Source organism: Carassius auratus, linkage group LG28B (assembly GCF_003368295.1).
Source record: "Carassius auratus strain Wakin linkage group LG28B, ASM336829v1, whole genome shotgun sequence".
Lineage (NCBI taxonomy): Eukaryota > Metazoa > Chordata > Actinopteri > Cypriniformes > Cyprinidae > Carassius > Carassius auratus.
Window position 1 is genome coordinate 4184489 of NC_039293.1, and position 24625 is coordinate 4209113.

At 40.1% G+C, this 24625-nt stretch overlaps 3 protein-coding genes across 3 annotated transcripts in view; 1 reads left to right on the forward strand and 2 right to left on the reverse strand.

Moving 5' to 3' along the window:
* LOC113067797 (NAD(P)(+)--arginine ADP-ribosyltransferase 2-like) overlaps positions 1 to 24625 on the forward strand; it is a 95875-nt gene that overhangs the window by 46071 nt on the left and 25179 nt on the right. The window lies entirely within an intron of this gene.
* On the reverse strand, positions 1469 to 8818 carry LOC113067552 (NAD(P)(+)--arginine ADP-ribosyltransferase 1-like). Its single transcript, XM_026239926.1, has 3 exons — positions 8771 to 8818; positions 8425 to 8695; positions 1469 to 1974 (listed from the first exon to the last, which is right to left on the reverse strand). The coding sequence occupies exons 1-3, from the start codon at positions 8816 to 8818 to the stop codon at positions 1469 to 1471; spliced, it is 825 nt and encodes a 274-aa protein (XP_026095711.1).
* Positions 15747 to 18561, reverse strand: LOC113067795 (GPI-linked NAD(P)(+)--arginine ADP-ribosyltransferase 1-like). The gene is made up of 3 exons (XM_026240264.1): positions 18476 to 18561; positions 17714 to 18400; positions 15747 to 16010 (listed from the first exon to the last, which is right to left on the reverse strand). The coding sequence occupies exons 1-3, from the start codon at positions 18524 to 18526 to the stop codon at positions 15903 to 15905; spliced, it is 846 nt and encodes a 281-aa protein (XP_026096049.1). The 5' UTR covers positions 18527 to 18561; the 3' UTR covers positions 15747 to 15902.

Below are 24625 nucleotides of genomic sequence, written 5' to 3' on the forward strand. Positions count from 1 at the left end.
ATTTTCAGATTTGTGGTACCACAAAGTAAATTTGAATATTTTGACATATGAAACAATTTTCAGGCACAGTGAGAACAATATACAGCTGAATTACATAACACATTCATAAAAACTAATCTGACAGTGAGATCAGTATAGAGCTGCATTAGTTTTGTTGCATTAAGTCCACCTGACAATGCTGCAGGCTTGTGAAGATCTGTGGCTTCATGTGGGACAAACTCTCTGTTCCTCAAGATGAGCTCTATGTAGGACTAGAAGTACATTTATTTTATAATTTCTCAACTGTTTAATAATGAGAATATTCTTTTCCATTTGTTTATGCTAGATAGCAACATTTATTTTTATTTTTGAATGAATGTAATGGGACGAACACCTAAGAAGAGTTTCATCATCCTGCAGGTTTTATTGCTCATTTAAAATGACATGGTGTTAATGAGTTCGCCCACAACAAAACCACAAGCTTTACTCTTCTGCAAAATGAAAACCAGAAAAAACTCCAGCATGACAGAAGCTCTTCTCAATCTCCAACATGACTAAGATGGAAAATATTAAGTACTTTGAAGTTATTAGTATTTAGAAAAATTTAATTAAACAAGAAACTATAGCTGAATTAATCCTGATGCATCAAGCTCATCTGATGCAACTCTTGTGAAGGTCTTTGTGGTTTCTAGCAGGACAAACTCTGAGTTCCTGTCTGTCTGAGATGAGTAATAGTAGACCTGATTTCCTACATATATTTCAAAAGCATACACACAAATTGTTTTATTATCAACTTAAAGCTGAAGTAGGTAACTTTTGTAAAAATGTATTTGTGAAACCTGTCATTATGTCCTGACAGTAGAATATGAGACAGATAATCCGTGAAAAAAATCAAGCTCCTCTGGCTCCTCCCAGTGGTCCTATTGCCATTTTCAGAAAAGTTACCGACTGCAGCTTTAATTAAATTGTGAAAATTGTTTCTACACAATTAAATTAATATATGGAGACTATAATAAGTCCATTAAAACTGGACTGAAGAAACTGGATTAAATTTCATTATTAAATAAAATTGATTACTACTGAAATCTTTTCAATTTACATGTAACGGATCGCTAGCAATACAATTTGTGACTAATGTAATGGACAGACACTCCTCACATGAAGAGATGCATTTCATTGCGCAATTCTAGCAGCTAATGGTCATTTAGCCCCCAAGCTCTTCATACATGAAGAGTTCAGATGCATAAGCCTCTAAGTTTTTATCAGGCTTCTATGTGTAGGTTCAATAAATTCACTTTTATAGCAATGAATGGGTTCTTTTTTTTTATTGTTCAGTAATGTGATGCAAAAGGATTTAAGTATCATTTTAAAAAAATCACTTTTCGAGTCCACTAAATTGGGTCACTTAAAATGAGCTTTATTATGAACAAATTGTGTTTTCTGAACTAAACAGAGAGGAAAACATGTTTATACTGATTCATGTGGAAGTTTAAAGCATTATTCTATACTCAGCATAGTATTTTGTTAAGGTCTTGGCTGGTTTCTTGAATAGAGCACAGTTGAGGTCACTTCTCTTAACAGAGGTTTCCAAAGTGAACACAGTGTCACACCAGAGATCTTTCTGACGTCTCTCTGTCCTGACAGCAGTAACTTTAAACGTCTCATATGGAGGAATCAGCACCTCTTTCTCACGAGAAAGCTTTGAATATTTTGTCACCTCAGCACCTTCACAAGTGTGGTTTTCAAAACAAGATACAGTTCCAAAAAACTTTGCTATGTTACGATCAATAGAGGAAGTAAATGAGCCAAAACGAACTTTTTTGTTCCGAACATTCTTTATATATTCAAGCTTTGTACCACGATAAGTATCATAGCATTTATTTTGTGTTTTCTTCAGAATCTGTATGGCATCTGTTAACAGAAAGTGAATTGAATACCAATTGTATGTTTGGTTTTGGTATTCTCTCTTGTCTTTACGATCAGCTTCATTAAATGTAATTACCAATAAGATTCGGGAGGAGCGCGTCAGATACTTAGCCTAATCAACACAGGTGGACCACAATCAAGTAATCAATCCCACAGTATAAATATCGCTGACTTACCTCTATCCATTGACGGTTTATCAGCATGCTGGTTCGCTTCGTCAGTCACCTTATCACAGACCCAATTTTGTACCAACGAAGAGTGCTACACAGGGGTTTTATAAGACCTGCTGCTTTTGCCGGACCTGAGATCATTTCTACCCAGCCAAACACGGCCGTTAAGCAGCATTAAGCGTCATCGTGACAGCTGCTATCCTCGCCAAGCCACACTTCGTGGCCAATAGACCGTGCAAACTTCGAGCTCGCCTTGCTCGATACACGATCGTGCCGCCCGAGACCGAGCTCTCGTTGAACGCTGGATTGCAGCAGAAAGAATCCAACCAGCCTGGGCTGAACAGTTTTCACCGCGGCTCAGTCTTTCACCACGGCGTTCCGGCCGAGTGGCAGTTTGAGGCCGCTTCCTCTAGCGGCTCACCAATACATTTCCAGGCGAAGACGCTAAAAACAGGTTATTTTCTTTATTGGATTTTTACGGCAGTTGGCATCCAAAGTCTTGCATCTAAAAGCAGTTTTGCGGCTAAAGTTTTGTTAAACGACGTCATGACGTAGTTCCGTCTTCTTCTACTAGTGTTTTATGGCGGTTTTGGCAAACCAGCGTAAAGGTGCATTACCGCCACCCGCTGATCCGGGGCGTGGATCGCGCATAGATTTGGACTTCAGACACAACGTTCTGTCGGACGATGATGCCACTTTTTACCACGAAGCCAAGGCATTAGGTTAGATTATTGTAATGCCTTGTTCTCAGGCCTTCCAGCTAAATCGCTGAGCAAGCTTCAGTGTATATACAAATTCTGCCGCACGCTTGTACTTCTCCTCGTGAACAGATTACACCGGTTCTTTCACAATTACACGGGCTTCCCGTAAATGCGAGAATTGATTTTAAAATTCTTATCTTAACATAATAGGCACTTCATGGGACGGCACCTGAGTATCTTTGTGAACTCATCAGTCCTTCTATTCCATCACGCTCTCTTCGCTCTACTAACTCTTTCACTTCACCAGCCATAATGTGAGCTAAAGACCATGGGGGAAATAGCCTTTTCATATAAAGCCCCTAAGCTATGGAATGTACTTCTTCAGCACGTCAGATATGCACCAACGTCGGGCGATTTTAAAAAGTTAAGTCACATTTATTCAAGACTGTCTGTCTTTAATGAATTGTTGTATTGCTTTTGGCGTTTGTTCTTACAAATAAAATGCATTATTATTATTATTATTATTATTATTATTATCATTATTATTGTTATTATTATTGTTACATTCGCCTTACCGCACCTCACCGAAATTATACAGACATAAGTTCCAAAAAAAAAAAAAAAAAAAAAAAAAAAAACCTTGTAAGTCTCTGGATAAAAGCGTCTGCTAAATGCTTAATATTATTTTAAATTTTAATTTCCATGTAAGTCTTCGGGTAGGACCAAATAATTTAGGGACCTATTTCACCATTCACTGGCGTGATCACTAAACATGTATCTAAAACGCATCTGCCCTCATGTTTTGATACAGGATAGCAAGTGTGAGTAAAATTACCGTCACCTTTTAAGGACCGTAATACAAAAAAAAAAAAAAAAAAAAAAAAGGAAAGTAAATATCTTTAGAAACCACTTGGAAGCGAATGGCACATAGCTGCAAGCATCGCCAACGGCCCCAGTCTACTATACTTTCATTTTCACAGCTCGTTAAACATCACTCTCTAACTTGATCTGGATAAACCGCGCACCAATTGAAGTCTAAAGACTTTGGCTTTTATATTTGACCAATATTTCGATAAAACATCATTCCAGTGATAATTTTCCATCATGTCAGGAAAACTATTCCTATTCCTGAACGGTAAACGTCAAAGCGTTAGCTCATGGAATAATGTTGATCATGGATCTAGTCAGAAAGAATCATGAACAGAAACATCTTTATTTTGGGTATGTAATTTCTGCCTCCATGCCAAAAATGGGGGGTGTCTGGTAAGGGGTTAACGTGACTGCTATAATCATGTCTTTCGGTACAACGTCTTACAAGACTAAACATGCTCAATCTTTCCAAAAGCCTCTGTTTCCACAGTTCATAATACAACGTGAAAACAGCATTCCAAACGTATCCGCTCGGGAGACCGTCTAAAGAGCCCGGAGGCCAAATGAGAGGAAAGATGCTTTTCCAACAGGAACATAATAAGGTGGACAAGGCTTGAGGAATTGTCAAATCAGGCAACAATTGCTAAGCTGGTAACACAGTAGGCTACCCGTTCATTTTTAGCTTGCCCCATCAAATGTTACTAACCCTTTTTACTCTTCCCACGGCCAACATCTACAGCAGCCGAAGCAAGTAGCCTTTCATGTACCTCCTCACTGCCGCTGCAGTGTTTCCTCCCGCAGGAGCCTTTCCCGTATCTCCCCACTGCCGCAGCAGTGTCTGCTCCCGCAGGAGCCTTTCCCGTTCTCCTCACTGCCGCAGCAGTGTCTGTTCCCGCAGGAGCCTTTCCCGTATCTCCCCACTGCCGCAGCAGTGTCTGCTCCCGCAGGAGCCTTTCCTGTATCTCCCCACTGCCGCTGCAGTGTCTGCTCCCGCAGGAGCCTTTCCCGTTCTCCCCACTGCCGTAGCAGCGCCTGCTTTCCTACACCTAAATATATTAAAAAAAAAAAGTCAACTCCGCCTAAAGGCATGCCATGCATCCGAGATTGCGGCGATAGCATCACGTATCAACAATAGCCAAGATGATATTAGGCCCATTCTCCAACCAACGTTTTTTATAATAACCATGAGGCGGCCTACCATAATTCGGCTATCAAACCACTCCGTTATCCCATCTCAGCACTGCATTTCCCGCTCGCCCGTGCTCTCAAAGGATGATGTGAGCCCGTAGGTAGAAAAAAAATAAAATAAAATAATAATAATAATAAATAAATAAATAAATTTCACAGGACAAGCGAGATGACAGTAGTGCCGACTACATGAACTAGCAGTATTTAAATATAGTATTTTATACTTAATACCAGTGTATCAGTACATCCGAAAGTATATTTTTCGATTATTGGTGATTCCATAGGCTCTTTTCGTGCACCTGCATGGTCAAAATGGCAAATAGTAAGCTCAGACAGTATAAGAATCTTTCTCTTACTCCACCCATGCACGATTACATCGTCGATATGTACCATCAATCTCACGTGCTGACAATGACCACATCGCCGATACATGGCTCCTATTTGGGGTACACTGGCACAGGAAATCCAATTTATTTTTGCACGCTTAATTTCGGATACTATGACTGCACCAAGATTTTTCGGACTCATTATCCTAAGCAGCTCATCGGATTTTCTAAACAATTATTCAAGTAAGCCTCACAGCGTCTACTCTCGTAGACAAACAAACCATCCTTAGTATCGAACTCCCTGCCTGGCGCTGCAAGAGGGCTCCCAGTTGAACCAACCTTTGCCTTCTCCGTTCAACTATCAGCAAAGCGTACTCGTATGACATTGCAAGTATTAAAATCCTACCAGATGCTTTCCCACCTAATCAATCTTGGACTTTCCATCCGACCAGCAGCGAAGCTTACCCGATTAAAAAAGGCAGATTAACCCAAAAAAAAAAAAAGGGCGACATTTACCTATCGAACACCAATGAGTACATCGCAGCCCAAACAAATTTTCCCTCCAATGGCAAGATGTACCCATCCAATACCGCAAGTTACGCTTTCGCCGAACACTAACGGGCACTTCGGAGGAAAGATTGAGATTGTTTTATCTGCGATGGCTGGAGAGACTACACATCCGGTGTCGCAAATTTGAATAAATAATAATAATAATAATAATAATAATAATAATAATAATAATAATAATAATAATAAATAAAATAAATAAATAAATATAAAAAATAAAAATAAATAAATAATAAGTAAAAAGACACCGGATGCTGGCCATAGCCTCCCGGCCAGATAACCTTACTTTTTTCATTCCTATGGCCGGCAAGGCTTCTCTCTTCGATGCCAAGAGCTTGAGCTCCCATCGGATGCTGACGAGAGCCTCCCGGCCAGACAACCTCACCTTTTCCATTCTGCGGCCAGCAAGGCTTACCCGTTCATTGCCAGGAGCTCACACTCCCTTCGGACGTAGGTGAAAGCCCCCAGCTACCTGCTTTGCCATTCTGTCTTACGTACGGAGAGGTTTACCCATCCAATGCACGGAGTCAGGGCTCCCATTGAATGTAGGTGAGAGCTTCCCGGCTAGACAACCTTACCTTTTCCGTCCTTTGGCCGTCCTTTGGCCAGCGAGGCTTAACCGTTCTATCCGGGAGCTAAGCTCCTGTCGGACGAAGGTAAGATCCTCCCGGCCGGACAACCTTTTCCGTCCTTCAGCCAGAGAGGTTTTACCGTTCGATTCCTGGAGCTAAGCTCCCATCTGACGTCGGTCCGAGCCTCCCGGCTAGACAACCTGACCTTTTCCACCCTTGGCCAGCGAGGCTCACCAATTCGATGCGAGTGCTCCCATCGGATGCTGGCAAGAGCCTCCTGGCCAGCCAACCACGACCTTACCACGTGGTTCAGGTTACAAACCTACAAGCAAGCCGTTCAATGCTGCAAGTACCAAACACACAAATAAACCCTCCTTCCTTCCTACGGTCGCCAAGGCTTACCCGTCTCTTGCCGGGAGTAGCAAACTCCCATAAAACGCTGACGACAGCCTAACGACCACACAAACTTACCTTTTCCATCCTACGGCCTGCGAGGCTAACCCAGTTTTGTCCCCGCTGGACGCTGGCAAGAGCCTCCTGGCCACCTATCGTTACCTTTTCTGTCCGCCATCCGGAGAGGCTTACCCGTTCGATGCGCGTGCTCCCTTCGGACGCCGGCGAGAGCCTCCCATTTAGACAACCTTACCTTTTCCTTTTCTATGGTCAGCGAGGCTTACCCGTTCGATGTGTGTGCTCCCTTCGGACGCTGGCGAGAGCCTCCTGGACAGACTTGCTTTACGTTTCCACTCTACGGTCGGCGAGGCTTACCCGTTCGATGTGTGTGCTCCCTTCGGACGTCGGTAACAGTCTCTCGTCCACGCAACTTACCTTTCCATTTGACGGTAGGCGAGGCTTAACCGTCCGACGCTACGAGTCTCGTCCTCTCGCCAAATCCTGCAAAAAAAAAAAAAAGCTACCTCAGCTACTCTCACATCTTTTAACCCCGTCTGGCGAGGCTTACCCATTCGATGTTCTGAGTTAAAGGCCCCATCGGATGCTGCGAGAGTCCTCCCAGTCAGGTTTTCCTTTCCAACCCTCCCCGTCCGCCGAGGCTTACCCGTCTGTCGCATGTGCTCCCTTCAGACGTCTGGCGAGAGTCTCCCGGACGGGCCTATGCTTGCCGGCCGCAAGCGAGTCTCATCCATCCGATGCCGTGAGTCGGGATCTCCCTTCGGATGTCGCCAGAGTCCTCCTTGTCGGCCAGCCCAAAAGCTTTTTATCTGCCAAACCGAGAGGACCCAGACGTCCGTCATCCTGAGTCTCAATCTCCTGTCGGAGGCTTCATGGGCCCTCTCGGTCAGCGTTAGGCCCTTCACCCACTGAATAGCAGGGGCTATCAGCCAGTAGGGCCCGTACGCCGACACCGTGACCTATTCCGGTCGAGGCAACTCGGGTACTCCCGGTCGGGCACCACAACCACGCTGCTCCTCCTCATCGGCCGGTAGGGCTCACCGTTCCAACGCCTAAAAGCTCCAGTTGAGCATCGGCTCGAGCCCTACCGACCGGGCGCCAACAACCACGTAGTTCACTAGCTGCAGCCGGTAGGGCCTACTCTCCCAACGCCCAAGTCGTCCCTCCGGAGTACGTAGGCCCTTCCAGCCTGCCAACGAGATGACTTCTCAGAAACCAAATCAGCCCCCGCCAGTACTCTGCTTTTTGGGGGGGCATTCTTTAAACTGGCGGCTGTCCTCTTGTACATTTGCCTTTTTGGGGGGTACTCTAGGTTCGGGCCATTCCCGAGCTCGGAGCCCTTCCCCGGACAGCACGCCAAATACGCATACCATACCTCAGCTAATTATATGTAAGCGTGAACTAGTGAAATGTAATTACCAATAAGATTCGGGAGGAGCGCGTCAGATACTTAGCCTAATCAACACAGGTGGACCACAATCAAGTAATCAATCCCACAGTATAAATATCGCTGACTTACCTCTATCCACTGACGGTTTATCAGCATCCCTCCTCCACCCCATCTCCTCACTTCAAGTTCACTTTACAATATACGGGGAAGGGGGGGTACTCTAGGTTCGGGCCATTCCCGAGCTCGGAGCCCTTCCCCGGACAGCACGCCAAATACGCATACCATACCTCAGCTAATTATATGCAAGCGTGAACTAGTGAAACTACTTATATACCTCAAAACCTGAGGTCGTGTACACATAAATAGCAATTGAATGATTATTTGTCAAGTTTTCTCCTGGTGGCTTGTACTTCTTTTCAGCATCTTTCCAAGCATGTGCAAAATCAGATTCGGGGTTAGACATTTCTCGCTTCATATATTTTGTCTTCACCAGTTCAGCCATTTTCTCTCTACAGCCCTTATATTGATCATCAACTGAATTCAGTGCCATATTCAATGGAAATATCTGTCCTTCAACAGCAGCAGCTCTGTGATCCTGCAGCAACAGGGATCATAATGATCAATCATCAGTATTAATGTCTGTAATATTCATACTAGAACACAATCTTACCTTTCCTAGAGCAGCTGAAATGAGAAGAGCTTCAATGATCAGCAGCATCTTGATTCAGACAGATCCCTCAGATGATCTTGTAGATCCAGTGAAGAGCAGAAGCTGAAAGACAAGAAACAGAGTTTCACAATTACTAAATCCATCACAGTAATGTGCTTTTTTTTTTAAGTCAAATTTGAAGTTAAACCTGTGATGTTCATTGATATATTGACCTTGATCTATACTGACCCCAAATTTACCTGTGAATAGTGTGTGTCTCTTTATCTTTACTTTCCAGAAGTTCAGGAGCAATGATGAGAGGAGAAGATCAGAAAAGTCAGTCGCTCAACAGTCAGACAAAAAGCCAAGTGACAAGTGTGGTGGAAAAATTCATTGAAGATTGCTTCTGTATGCCTATATATGCATGTGTTTTCTTTGAATTGCTGTGTGGTTCAGAAGGGTGACACCTGGGGGGAAACAGATGTCTGAGAATGACCTGAGAGGGTCATTGGGCCATATAGTAGGGGGACAATGTCTGAGGATGACCTGAGGGGGTCACCTAAGTCCTAAATGTGTGAGAATCAGCCCATAGAGAGTGTTCCTTGTTATGTGTGGAAAGTTACAGCTGTTCAGACTTTGTAACCTTGAAGCAGCAAAGGGATATAAGGTGGAGAACTGCCCTCTTCCTGGGTCGGTTTCACTCTGCAGGAACTCAGTGTTGCTGTATGACTGTCTGACCTTCTTTGCAAAGAATAAAAGCTTTCTTTTTAATTATTCCAGAGAATGAGTCTGTCTCTTACGCTGATGAGAGTTGATTTTAATTTTCCCACGACACAAGGAAGGTTATTTATATCATTACAAATGTCTGTATGTGTGTATTGTGGGAAACAAAAGCTGAAGTGTGGATATGGTGCATTAGTGCTCAATTGTTTAGCTCTTCATAATGCAACACCTGTGAACATCTGGTTTATATGTGGTTTCACACAGGACAGTTCCTGTCATGTCACTACCAAAAAACAGGTTTGTTTTTGTGATGGGCAAATTCTCATCAATGAAATATTAATCTGCAGACACAAATACTTCAGTCAGTTCATTCTTGATACTAGGCCCCATCCAGATGGAGACCAGTTTCAAAAATTGTATCGGATAGACATTTCGTCCACATGGATCCGGTGTTTTCAGGAGGTGAAACCACTATTTTTTAAAACCGGAGTGGTTCGATCTGAAAAGGCCATCTTTGCGTATTTATGTGGACGGGGCCATCCGTATATTTTCGGAAACTATAATGTCATCACCCAATTTGTCGACCCTAGTCAGACACCACTACATCACTTAAGAGCAACAACAACAATGGTTTGTATACAGCGTGCAAGGTTTATGCATGCTCCGAGTCTTCTTCTTTTTTTTTTTGTGTATCTCTGTGGCAAAATTACAGCACCACATACTGATCTGGCATGTATACTACATAGTTTCCAGTCGGTTTCACTGGTTTTGTGTAGACGCAGATATTTCTTGATACAACATTGTGTGGACAGGATTTTTTTTTAGAACGCAGGAAATAAAGATTTGATTGGGGTAAGCTCCAGCTTTGTGTGGATGTAGCACATAATGCTTTGGCAAGAGAGCGTGTCGTGAGGAAAAGAAGTGATCGAATGCTGTAGAAATGATAGAATCCCTGTAAAACACTGCTCCAAAAGTCAGGGACTCAGGGGTGTCCAAACTTGGTCCTGGAGAGCCACAGTCCTGCAGCGTTTAGCTTCAACTTGCCACAGCACACCTGTCTCTAGTATGCCTAGATGACCTTGATCAGCTTCAGCTGTGTTTCATTTGGGTTGGAGCTGACCTCTGCAGAACAGTGGCCCTCCAGGAACAGGTTTTGACAACCTTGACTTAAGTAAACATAGTTTTGTTTATTCAAGTCCTTAGTCTTCATTCTTACATGATACAAAGAAAAGACACAACACCTCCAGGTGGTTTTGGTAGTGTGATAACTAAACCTCTCAGTATTCTCAGTGAAATGTGACAGTCACTTTACCAAGGAGTTTTTGTGAGAACAGGTCTGATGATTCATCAGAGTAAAAGTGAGAAAGGTTATGTGTCATCCAAAGTAGCAGAAAGGTATTTTGTGTAAGAGATAAATGATGACTATGATGATCATACTAGAAAACTTTAATGGCTAAACAAAATGTACATTTGTATCAAAGTTAAGGACAAGCTCTGTAAAGTACTAGGGATTTATCCAGTAAAGCGTGTTTTAGATGCATTCTTTTTTTAAATCATGCATAAATACCTGTGAATTTTCTAGACTGGGAAAAAATTATTTGAATTGGATGAAAATAAAGAATTTGAGACACCCCAAAACTAGATTTTTCATTGTCAAACTCTAGTGCTCAGGAGGTGGGTGTATCAGTGGATGCTCTGTAAAAAAAATTAATAAATAAATTTCGACCTCAGTACATTTTATTATAGCATGCTATTAGTTTTTTATATAAATTCTTTATAGCATCTGTTAACAGAAAGTTAAGTGAGTACCATTTTAATTTCTTGTTAGTGTAATTTTGTTTACCACTACAAACTTCTTTATTGAATTTGCCATATACATATACACATAAATGGAGATTTAATTAGTTGTCATCCTGTGTATGTGGTTTAAGAAATAATAGCGTGACTGTGATGTGTTTAGCTCATCTGCATGGTTTAGATCATAATCACTTGTGAAGATCTGATGTTTGTGCGGTTTCACATTGGACAAACCCTTTTGAGTTCCTGTTTGTCTAACATGAAAGTGATATCATAAATTATATCCTCAAAATGTGTAATAATGGTAAATTTATGAATTAATCAACACATGATATCATACAAGTTCAAATACAAAACATAAAGACACATATCAACATGTTTTAGGGACACTTTTTTTTTTTTTTACACAACTACAAATTTTAAGGCTGTTTGATATATATTGACTACTCTAAATTAAGGAAAAACAATAAAATTAGAAAAGATTTTGTCAATGAGGTGATTCAACTGGCAGTGATGAGTTGACAATCTATCATCCTTAAAATAGTATCCATTTGTATGATTAAAAATGGAGGTGCAAATCAGCCCAAAATAATCTCTTATTTCAGAATCAGATGTTTTAGGTTTGTGGTACCACAAAGTAAATTTTCAGCTTATCTGGTAATGCAAAACTAAGGCCTTATATTTTTTCCATATTCCACTGTGTTTTTCAAAACAAAAACATGTTCTGTGATATCCAGTGATATGTCCCACCAAAGGGCCTCCATGCATCGCAGGAGCTCCGGGAGTGTCCCGTACGTAGTGTTGGGGAGTAACTAGTTATGCACCAATATGAGTACAAGTACAAGCTCAGTATCGAACCGGATACCGATAACGATACCGATACTGGTATGCACACTTACAACTGTAATAAGTTCGTTGGAGGAAAGGAAGAGGACAAAGGGGTCGGCTGGAGTGCTGACGTATTTATTTAACAAAAAGAACTGAAATTTTACAAACACCAAACGGTGACCTCTATTTTGACACGTTTGCCAAGCACTTTCGGTTTACTCCTTCCGGTTTCCGTTTCCGGTACGGGTCAGTAGTCCATCTCTCTCTCGCTTGCTTCCGTCTCTCCCGACGTTTTATACTCTCTCCATGCCAATTACTGAAACAAGAAACAGGTGATGATCATTTTTGCCCAAACCACTCACTTACCGCTCGTCTCCTGATTCACTCTCCCGCTGCAGACTTCACTAAACCACGCCCCCCCTGCCACAACGACTTATGTGGATTTTAGAAAGTGCGCAGAGTGCTCAACTTGCACACTCACCACCATATGGTTTTCAGAAAGTACACAGAGCTTAGCATGTGTACTTAAAGATTCCTAAACATTGCAGAGGTGCCAAACCGCACGGAGAGGCAAACTCAAATTTACAAACCTCTGGCGAGGGGAACATCACCTGAGACAACATATACCAGAAGACAACTGTAACTGCCGCCTCCACTTCCCGCTCGATGCTTCAGCAAGAAGGGATATCCAAGTGACAAGGAAGCCCCTCAGGGTAACCTGGCAGGACATCCAAGAAATTCCTTGCAGTGCCATGCTGCGCCTGATGATCAAGAAGCCTTTGCCTATCCTCCTTTGACCTGCCATTCCTCCTACACCTACCCACAGGTGGGGGAGGAGCATGAGCCATGACACTAGCCTTCTGTGCCCATCTCTGATCCTCAGACCAAGACGGACGAGGACCCCTGTGTTGTTTGGGCTCAGACCTGATTGTACATGAAGGATTGAAGGCCGCTGAGCGTAGTTTCACTTCCCTGAACGTTTCAACCACTGTCTCAGTGGTGGTACTAAAAATTCGGAAGGCGAGATCGGAGCATCACAAAGAAAGCCTTAATTTTTTCCAGATATCTGACAGGGTGGTGAAACTCAGCTACCTCATCCTGAAACTGTTTCTGCGCATCACCTCGATATTGCATACTCGTATGCTGCAATCATTGAATGCACAAGAAAAACAGCCTATTCCATTTCTACTTGATCTCTGTAAGGAGATCAGGAAGAAATGGAAGCCTCACCTGAGCTGGAGGGCTATGGCCAGAAAGATAGTGCTCATTGATACGAGCTCGCAGTGTCACCTTCTTAGCATGCTTCCACGGCTCAAAAGCTCGAGGGAAGCAGATGTCTGCCCCTCTTTCCTTGAAAAGAGAGACAACCAAGAGCAGAGACTTTTTTTTATGCTCACAAATGCACGCAAATTGCCCCCTCAAGGACATTGCGTGCATGCTCTTAGCCAAAACAACCAACGCCGAGATTGTGTGTGTCATCGGGTATCAAACAACGATGACATGGATGCACACATCCTCTAAATGTTTTGATAGTGCCTGCTTTGCAAGGTTTTTTTATGTTTTATTTTATTTATTACAAATTTAAGCCGAAGTGCAGCATAAATAAAAGTAAATTATTGATAGGGAGAAATTTCCTGTCAGATCCTTTACATGTTCTCACCGTGACACAACGTGCTGCCGCGTACAGCAGCCACTTTCAAATAATTTACTTATTTTGTTGATTCCATTTTCAACACAAAAGCAATACTCAGCAATCAGATTACTTACTGTAAGTTTGGCTTACTTTGCTATTACTATCCATATTACTATCCTTACTACAGTTACAATGGCCATTATTGTGGTTACCATGGTTTTACTTCAAATACAACTTGCATCTTTGAACCTGATATGAATATAACCTGATCCAAGGTCTATGGCACATCATGTGACAGATTAAACCGTGTTTAATCACCCTAGTTAGCAGGTGTGTTCATTTAGTTAAACGCAATGAAATTCACCCTCAGATGACCGATACAAAGCCAGATGCACACTGCATGATTTTCGGCTGTCCCAGACAAAAGATTGGCATCATGAAACAATCGTGGCAATGTCTGTGATCGTGACTCCTAATCGGTGGTCGTATGTCGTACAGTGAGAGAGGTTTAAAGATGGCCGTTGCCACAGTCTTGCCTCCAAAGATAGCCTATTTTCAGGCAGTTTCAGAAATTCAGCATGTTCATCGCAGTGTGTTTGCAGTTATGACCCACGTTTACTGACCAACCAGTAAAGATGCTAAATGAAATCACTGCAACATGGAGCTAAAATATAAAACTGCATACCTCAAGCTCTTATTTCTTCCTCTTTCATCACTGCTACTTTTTTCTCAATGATTTCAAAGTGTGATTCATTATGCTCTTTTTGTTTACCACTAGCGTTTTATTCTTCTATAGAAAAGTGCGTCATAGCCTGCAGGCCAATAGGTTTCATAATCATACAGTCTTGCATGTAGGGTCGTGACAATTAAGAGAGCTCATTTACAACTACTCACCCAACCTGAGGGCACACGTAAACTGATGACAAATACTGCGATGCCAAAAGTTTCCCACTGAAAGAAATGTAGGTCCTAGTCACTGATATAGTGACGTCTTCATAGTGACTCTAAAGGTGCTTGACCATGCTTCAGTTTATGACGCGTTGGGAGTGAGAATGGGTTATGTGTGACTGCCTTCCTAATGTTGTGTTGGTCCTAATATTTTGATGCCAAAACAGCCCTGTGGACTCCACTAGACCCCTGGAGGTGTGCTGTGCTATCTGCCACCAAGATGTTAGGAGCAGATCCTTTAGGTCCTGTAAGTTGCGAGGGGGGGCCTCCATGATCGGACTCAATGGTTCAGCACATCCCAGAGATACTTGATCGGATTGAGATCTGGGGAATTTGGAGGCCATGTCAACACCTCAAACTCATTGTTGTGCTTCTCAAATCATTCCTCTGCAGATACCCCACAAGAGCTGCAGTTTTTGGAGATGCTCTGACCCAGTTGTCTAGGGTGTAGTTTGTGATACTTTTGTTTGTTGTTTTGGCTTTGCCTAATCCTAAAGTGATAACCTTTTAAATATCACTACAAATGAGGCTTAAAGAAAATAATAAATTCACAAAAGGTAACAACATGTTTCAGATGTCTTTATTCATGTCATCTACCCTAACCCTCGTAACAAATCACAATTTGGCCCTTGTTAAAATAATTTTCCTTCTTTTTACACATCAAATTTGTTCACATGCTGCCTAATATATCCCACCCACTAACGGGTGTCATGATGAAAAGATAAACCCTGTTATTCATCTCACCTGTCTGTGATCATAATGTTATACCTGATCAGTGTATCTTACAATATTAATATTTATGAATATTTTTATTTTTACTAAATTCATTTTATATATAATTTACTTTCATTTTATTTTTAAAGAACACAATTTGCCTAACTTGTGTAACATGAAATCACAAAATGTATTCCACCGAGAATTATAAGAAAATCAGATGTTTTGAGATATTTCTTTGGTTGACAAAAGTTGAACCTGAACTGAAAAACTTAACTGTGAACCTAACTTTACAATCAGACAAATGCTGCAGTTCAATAAAACAAAACAAGCAGAATCCAAAAACAACAAGAAACATGTGGTTTCGACAGGTTAACAACATAACAAAATGATGTTTAAATTGATACAATAATAAAGAGATTTTGCAGTGTCACACCAAAGATATTTATAATATTGTTTGGTCCTAAACTGGTGTACATGATTTTATCACATAAATTCAAAGCGCTTTGTTCAGAGCAAACCATAGTACTTTGTTATGGTCTTGGTTGGTTTCTTGAAAAGAGCACAGTTCAGGTAACTTATTATTCCTGAGCTTTTCAACATGAACACAGTTTCACACTTGGGATCTTTTGTCTTGAGAGCAGTGACTTTAAACTTCTCAAACGGAGAAATCAGCACCTCTTTCTCATGAGGAAATCTAGAGTAATTTGTCACCTCAGCACCTTCACAAGTGTTGATTACAAAACAAGATTTAGTCCCAAAGCGATGTGCTGAGTAATGATCAAGAGAAGAGGATGTAAATGAGCCAAAACGAATCTCTTTATTCAGAACATCCTTATCAAAAATAAGATTTGTACCACGATAGGTAGAATAGCATCTATTTTGTTGAAGTTCAGACGCCAAAAGTTTCCCACTGAAAGCAACGAAGGTCGTAGTGCGTCGATATTTAGACGCCGAGAGTCACATTTGCCGTCATAAAAGTGACGCTAGGGGCGCTTGACCATGCTTTGGTTTTTGACGCCTTTGGAGTGAGAATGGGTTGGACATTTTTGTGATGATGACACTAGAACGTTTCCCTAAAATGTAGGCTACTGAACTCGTAGAACGTGAGAACAGGCTACTACGTGCTACTTGAGTCGCTGTCCATTCGCAAAGTGCTGAACTAGGCTATAGTAACCTTAAATGGAATCGTATTCTGAACGTTTAACCTAACAATCATCATCTGTTGTGTATTAGGAATCAAGACAGGTAAAAATACAAAACAAAATTATATAATGACATTCTATATAAATAGATCGTTGGAGCTAACATTCTAGGGTAGAATGTCATTCTATAGGCTATAGATCATTGGAGCTAACTGACTCTTGCCATATCCGGTCGGCAAAACACTAATTTCAGCGCTGTCTTCTGTTCCTCTTTTAGATAAAAACCCAAGTCTAAATCGTTCATTGTCATATAGATCTTTCAGATTTAAGTCTGGATTTCCATGCTACTATGTTGCCATTGCGTCAAAAAATATTTAACAAATGACAGTGCCCCCCCCACCCCCGCCAATGATCCAATGCCCCTCCAGTAGATCTGCTCTGACGCCGACTCTGGGTAAAAACGATATAAATACTGTTCGTTTTCTTACACAAACCGCTCGTTTCGTGTCTTACGTCATCAATGTGTACTTACGATGGGAAATTGTTTAATGTGGACTCCTCTGTGCATGCTCTTTGAGGTGGTGACCATGACCTCCATTATATGAGTCACAGACAAGAACGGTTTGACCAAAGCATCTTGGATGTCCTTAAGGTAAGCTAAAACATACCAAAATTTAATTTGAAAGGGAACCATCCCTTTAAAAAAATGGAAAAATAAAAAAAAAATAGTTTAGATTTAATTTATTAAAATGATCATTTTTGAAGTAAAATTGAAAAAGAAAAAAGAAAGAAAATGGCAATTGGTCATTTATGAAGTAGCTGAAAACAAAGACAAACTGTATGTATGATTTCATTTTTTTTTTTTTTTTTTATTTGCTCCATATGGTCTGAAAATTTAATTGTGAAGTGTTATATGGACCGTAAGCACTCTATTTATAATACAATCAGTCAAATGAAATGAGTACAACATTCAACAACTTACTTTTTTCAAAATCTTTCAAAGTAAACACAGTGTCACACAAGATTTTTTTTTTTTTTTCCTTAACTAATGTACATGATTATATAATGTAAATTCAAGGCCCGTTGTTCAGCACACACTTCAGTATTATGCTATGGTTTTGGTTGGTTGAATAGAGCACAGTTCAGGTCACTTCTTATTCCACTGCTGTTCAACACAAACACAGTCTTACACTCGCCAATTTTCTTATATTTTCTTGTCCTGATAGCAGTAACAATGAACTTCTCATACGGAGGAATCAACACCTCTTTCTCATGAGGAAGCATAGAATAGTTTGAAATATCAGCACCTTCACAAGTGTGGATTTCAAAACAAGATAAAGTTCCAAATTTATTTGCTTTATTAGGATCAAGAGAGGAGGATGTAAATGAGCCAAAACGAACCTCTATGTTCAGAACATCCTTATCAAATGCAACATCCGTACCACGAAAAGTTTTAAAGCATCTATTTTGTGTTTTCTTCAGAATCTGTATCGCTTCTGTTAACAGAAAGTGAAGTGAATACCATTCGTATTTCATGACTGGATAGTTTTGTTTGTCATAACGAGTGTCATTATTAAACTTAACATGTATATTTAAATTAATCAACCCAGGTTTATTAAAAGTGTACGCATAGATAGCAATTTTATGTATTTTTCTTAATTTTCCAAACCAACTCCTGTAGAATTTGTTGTTACCCTCTTTAAAAGCCTCTTCAAAAATATTTGAGTTTTTGAGTTCCTTCTCCAGATATTCATTTTGCACCAGGTCTGCCATTTTCTCTCTACAACCCTCGTAGTAGTCATCAACTGAATTCAGTGCCATATCCAAAGGAACTATCTCTTCTTCAGTAGCAGCTCTGTGATCCTGCAGCAACAGGGATCATAATAATCAATCATCAGTATTCATGTCTGTAATATTCATACTAGAACACAATCTTACCTTTCCTAGAGCAGCTGAAATGAGAAGAAGAGCTTCAATGATCAGCAGCATCTTGATTCAGACAGATCCCTCAGATGATCTTGTAGAAATAGTGAAGAGCAGAAGCTGATAGACAAGAAACACAACAGTGTTTCACAAATGCTAAATATATTAATCCAATAGGAATTTTTATGTTCTACATAACATTCATTACATCAGTAGAAATATGTGCATAGGTTTGCAATATAACATTACTTTATCTCCAAACTTACCTGAAAACAAAGTTTTCTTTCCGTTATTTTTCAGGTGCTCAGGAGTAACAATGTGAAGTGAAGTGCAGAAAAGTAATTTATTCTCAAACAGATGACATCGACTCTTCAAATCAACGGATGAGAAGGTTGAAGCTGCTTTTATAGCCAATAATGTGTGTGTGTGTGTGTGTGTGTGTGTGTGTTCTGTTGTTGCATTCAGCTCTGTTAAACTGTTGCGCTTATCTATATTGCAACTCTTGTGAATGTCTATGTGGTTTCACACTGGACAACTAAAGGTAAAAAAAAAAAAAACCAAAAAAAAAAACTGTAAACACTCAAGTTTCACTTTGAGTATTTCGGACTCAGTGAAAGATGGAATATCTATTCTGGATTAAACAAAATTATTTTAAATAAAATTATTCTCCCCTGACAATTCCTGTCTCATCTCTTCTATCTGTTTCTCAAAAAAAGGAAACATTTATAACAAAGGTTATCAATCAGTTATAACGACTTTATGTTATGTTTTTTTTTTCAACAAGTTAACAGTGACAAATCAAACTACTTTTTAGACTGCTGGTTAACATTAGGTCAGTCTTTACATATATCATGTTCATTCCATTGTCTGACAGAAAATATGTAAATGAGAACAGCTTTTATTGGACAGTCACAGCACTTTTAGCTTAGCTTAGCATAGATCATTGAATCTAATTAGATGGTTAGCATCTCGCACAGAAATTACCAAAGAGTTTCGATAGTTTAAAACTTGACTCTTCTGTAGTTACATCTTGTACTAAAACTGACAGAAAATGAAAAATTTGCAATTTTCTAGGCCAATTTGTCTAGGAACTATACAGTCTGGCGTAATAATCAAGGAACTTTGCTATCATATCATGGGTGCAGCAGGCGCAATGAGATTAATTAAAGATGAGATGAGAAAATTAAAGAAGTCACCTGGAACAGTACGCTTAAAATGACTACTCAGTGACAAGCTGTTTTACCCCAAAAGGTGCAATTTTGGCCCCTTTTTGTCTGTGTGGCCTGGATGAGTGTGAGATTTCCCAGCCTAAGATTTGCATCCTTGACATTGACCCTGACATTAAAGGATTTGGCAGGTTTTTAGGTAAAAAGGGCGACAGTGCACCACATTAAAGGGGTCCTGTGCTTTTTCACTTTTTGAACTTTATTTAGTCTGTAATGTTGCTGTTTTGAGCACAGAAAAGTTGAAAATCTCAAGTCCAATTCAAAATGAGATATTTTATTTAAGAAAAAAAATCACTTTTCAAAAACTACAATGAACAACTTGTTTGGTCTACAACCCATATTTCCCGACCAGGCACTGAGTGCTACCAAATACAATGCTAAACCAGCTAACCAATCACAGCACATTTAATATTTCAGAGGGTGGGCCTTCATTTGATACAGGAACTATGCGAGCCTTGCGTGCTACACTGGGGAGTGTGTAAATATGTGAAAATATGTGAAATACAGTATGTGAAAAATAATGTGCTTTTCAAACAACCTAGTCTGTTGTAGTACACCCCCAAAACAAAAAAGAGCATAATAGGTCCCCTTTAAAAGAAAGAAAAATTTATGTTTTCATAATCGCTAAAACTAAACTAAAATTAAATCAGGTTTTAGAGCAAGGGAGCCCCTTTGATGTTTTGGGGGCCCTACGCAGAATGTGTATCGGCTCTGATGAACATTCACAAATACAGTTTTTTTTAGGTTACACCAAGCGCAAAACAGCGGTATTTGGAGAAGCTCTCAAGCGGCACAGAGACCTGGACCATTTACCTCCATGCACACATATGGACATTGGGAATTATATTGTTTTTGGTTTAAGTTACTACACAATGCAGGAGTTTAAAAGCCACAAGTCTTTGGAAAGTTACGAGGCTTTCTGCTTTGGCTGGGTCCATCTACAGCAGGTGATGAAAACAGTGTTGTACTGGCCAAAGTAAGTTTATTCACATGCGTTTTAGTGTATTGTAATTACATTGCATTTAGAATGCACTTCTTGACCAAAACGACAAAGTATTTAACTGTGACTGTTTCGTAAACACTAGATTGTAACAAGATGTTCAATGTATACGAACGTTTCCAACATGTTTTGATGTAGGCTAAAGCTGTGTATGTTTAGTTATGATTTGATTTTAGCCCAGTGACACATACTGTACCAGGTTTTTGTGTTGGGGGCTGCAAAGTGGACAAACCAGTTCTGGGTTAGCTAGGGTAGTTAAATGTGTGATTGCGAGATGTAAATGTCCTGGTTAGATTAAAGCCATTAACAGCGTGAATGCAAGGTGACTTACATCGTAAACAATATAATTCACAATGTCCATATGTGTGCACTGAGGTAAATTGTTCAGGTCTCTGTGCCGCTGCAGGGAGCTGCCTGAGAGCTTCTCCAAACACCGCTGTTTTGCGCTTGGTGTGAGCTTGTTCCTGTAAGGTCCCCTTTCTTTCGCCTTATGTTTTTGCATTGCTTTACTTTCTTCCTTTTCTTTCGCGTATTCGTAGATCCGTCTCGATCTGTTCCGCCGACAAAATAAATGCGCAAAAATGAAAGCGCTCTGAAATGTTTATTCGCGCCTCTGTGAAGTTCTGAAGGCATTGCCCCTGGCAACAGATAGCGTATCCTGCCATCAGGGCCGACAGGCCAAATCAACCCAAATCGGCACGTGACTCCTCACTCTCAATAGACAACAAGCAGTATGTCATGCAAGTGAACATAATTTATTTTATTAAAATATTTATATTAATTTATTATTTGCATAAAATAACATAAAATGAATACAACAAAAGGAGTTCTGCAAGAGAGAATAATAGAAAATAAAATTGAACAATTTATTAATTGCATAAAATAACATAACAGATGAACATAACCAAACTTAACCATTTAACTTAACTTAAAACCTAAACCTAAAATAAAAACTAACTAAAACAATCCCCTAACTAATAGTGTCCTTCAAAACATTTACAATCTCCGGTACCCAGAGCCAAAAGGATACAAAAGGACAGTACCCACCCAGCCACAGCCTGTTCATCCTGCTGCCTCCTGGGAAGAGATATAGAAGTTTCTGCTGTCGCACCAACAGACTGCAGAGCAACATTTCCCCCCAAGCTATCAGACTCTTAAACTATAGTTCATCCTCAGCACTGCTCCACTGATCATAGTTTATTTCTGTTTACCATTTTTATAATTGCTTCTTTATTAGCCTGATAATGTCTGCTATGTACCAGAAGGGAGTTACAAGCTCAGTTTATACTTTATACTATTATATATATTATATTGTGACAAAATATACCCACCTGCCTTAGAGAAGAATAAAGTGAATGTTTTGGAAATGCAGAGTCAAAAGTTATGACCTTAAAATGATTGAAATGTTGTTGAAGGATGAGGAAGCAAACAGCTCATGTGAGGAAACCCACCAACATCCAAGTAATGTATTTAGTAATGTAATTATTTTTTGGGGTTTTCTTTTGAGGACTTTATAAAATGTTACCTTAGGGCTTAACAAATGTTCTGCAGCCATTGATTGTACATGCAATGCCCTTGAAAGCATGTATGTGCTATATACATTTTCAAGACTTGTATGGATTCTCTTCACTTGCATGACACAATCGGAATTTTGTATGTTATACAAACTGGAATGTGTATAGAGAAGAAAGATTCACACAGTATATAGCACACTGGTAAATCATTCTTTTGGCCAGATGGCCTACATTAGGATTAGGACATGTCTGATGTGAGTTTGTTGTCTGAGCTGCTATAAGAAGCTGATAGCAGTGTTATAATCAGGTTAAAACAGAAGCAGGTTTAACTCTGGGCTGGGTGAATGATGATGGTGATAACTAGGCAAATAAAAACTAAATAAAATGAACAACAATAAATACATATGTATCAGTAATCTTGATTTAAAACAGTTACCAAAGACACCATACAGTCAGTCATTTAAATACTGCCACCTGCTGGTAGAAAGGGGGAACAGTTATCCATTACGGTGGAAACCACATTAAATATAAATTTAATTATATAATATAGCGCTAACAGTAACAACTCTGCACACACAATAAGTTCTTAGGTTAACCTATATTACCAACAGTATTGAGCCAAAAAATGCGCTTATTAAACGTGACCGGTGATGTCTGGATAGGCACGATATTAAATAGCTGTAATAAACTACTGTTGCTAACATATTTATTCCAGTCCAGGTTTATATAAGGCTATTTATTAATTGATTTTTCTTCTTCTAACGTTACTCTGGTATCTCTTCACAGCAGTTCAGTCAGTGTACTGTTTGAGTACATGAATTACTCCGGGATATTGGTTTGTTTGAACTCAGAGGGAGTGTCAGCCACATTAAAAAAGTTAAATGCTTAAGTCATTTGTGGATTAATGCTTATTGGAGAAGCGAACCGTTTTAAACGATTCAGCTCGATTTGGTGAACCGGTTCAAAAAGATCCGGTTACATCGAATGATTCGTTCATGATATCACAAACTGCTTTGTTTTGAACTCTCTTACAACGGAGACAGAAGAGAAGACAATGCTGAATAAAGTCGTAGTTTTTGCTATTTTTTTGACCAAAATGTATTTCCAATGCTTCAAAAAATTCTAACTGACCCTCTGATGTCACATGGACTACTTTGATGATGTTTTTCTTACTTTTCTGGACATGGACAGTAGACCGTACACACAGCTTCAGTGGAAGGACTGAGAGCTCTCAGACTAAATCTAAAATATCTTAAACTGTGTTCCGAAGATGAACTGAGGTCTCACGGGTTTGGAACGACATAAGGGTGAGTTATTAATGACATAATTTTCATTTTTGGGTGAACTAACCCTTTAATCTCAGTTAGTGTTGTATTGCAATTAAGTGTTTATTGTCTTCCACATTTCATCAGTCAGAGCATCTCTATCTGCATGTTATCAAGCTGTAGTTAGTGATATCTGATGCATTTATCCATATAAGAGATTTCCTGTGTCTCACTTGTGAAACAGACATTAAAGTACATGAGAATTAGGGTTAGGGTTACCCTGCTCCATGCTCACATCATCTCATTTTGGGTAAAAATAGAAACATAATACTAAAGTTATTTGTTATGCAGTAACAACCGAACCGAGACCCAGATGAAGAGGTGGTCTTGTTTCAGTTCAAACTAACTGTGGTACGGTTTGTTTAAGGTGTGAATATGATCTGACCTCAATTTGACCCAATAACAGAAAGCACTGTGCTGTTTAAGTTAATAGGCTCCCATGGTTGTGTTTGGGTGGGCAGATGAAGTCTTGTGAAGCTGTCAAAGACAGATCCTACCAGTGACATCTAGTGGTCAGCTGCAATTACAGCAGCCACTTTCAAATGATTCACTTATCTTGTTGATTCCATTTTCAACACAAAAGCAATACTCAGCAATCAGATTACTTGCTGTAAGTTTGGCTTACTTTGCTATAACTATCCATATTACTATCCTTACTACAGTTACAATTGCCATTATTGTGGTTACCATGGTTTTACTACAAATACAACTTGCATCTTTGAACCTGATATGAATATAACCTGATCCAAGGTCTATGGCACATCATGTGACAGATTAAACCGTGTTTAATCACCCTAGTTAGCAGGTGTGTTCATTTAGTTAAACACAATGAAACTCAAAGACATCCTCATATGACCGATACAAAGCCAGATGCACACTGCACGATTTTCGGCTGTCCCAGACAAAAGATTGGCATCATGCAACAATCGTGGCAATGTCTGTGATTGTGACTCCTAATCGGTGGTCGTACGTCGTACAGTGAGAGAGGTTTAAAGATGGCCGTTGTCACAGTCTTGCCACTGTGTGGAGGTGTGCTGTGCTATCTGCCACCAAGATGTTAGGAGCAGATCCTTTAGGTCCTGTAAGTTGCGAGGGGGGGC

Coding starts and splice junctions, on each gene's coding strand:
- LOC113067795 (XM_026240264.1), bottom strand. CDS start 18,526: ATGCTGCTGATCATTGAAGCTCTTCTTCTCATTTCAGCTGCTCTAGGA. Junction 18,401..18,475: donor TTTCAGCTGCTCTAGGAAAG/GTAAGATTGTGT, acceptor CTGTTGCTGCAG/GATCACAGAGCTGCTACTGA. Junction 16,011..17,713: donor GCGAGTGTAAGACTGTGTTT/GTGTTGAACAGC, acceptor AAAGATCCCAAG/TGTGAAACTGTGTTCATGTT.
- LOC113067552 (XM_026239926.1), bottom strand. CDS start 8,818: ATGCTGCTGATCATTGAAGCTCTTCTCATTTCAGCTGCTCTAGGAAAG. Junction 8,696..8,770: donor TTTCAGCTGCTCTAGGAAAG/GTAAGATTGTGT, acceptor CTGTTGCTGCAG/GATCACAGAGCTGCTGCTGT. Junction 1,975..8,424: donor AGGTTTTGAGGTATATAAGT/AGTTTCACTAGT, acceptor TATTGGTAATTA/CATTTAATGAAGCTGATCGT.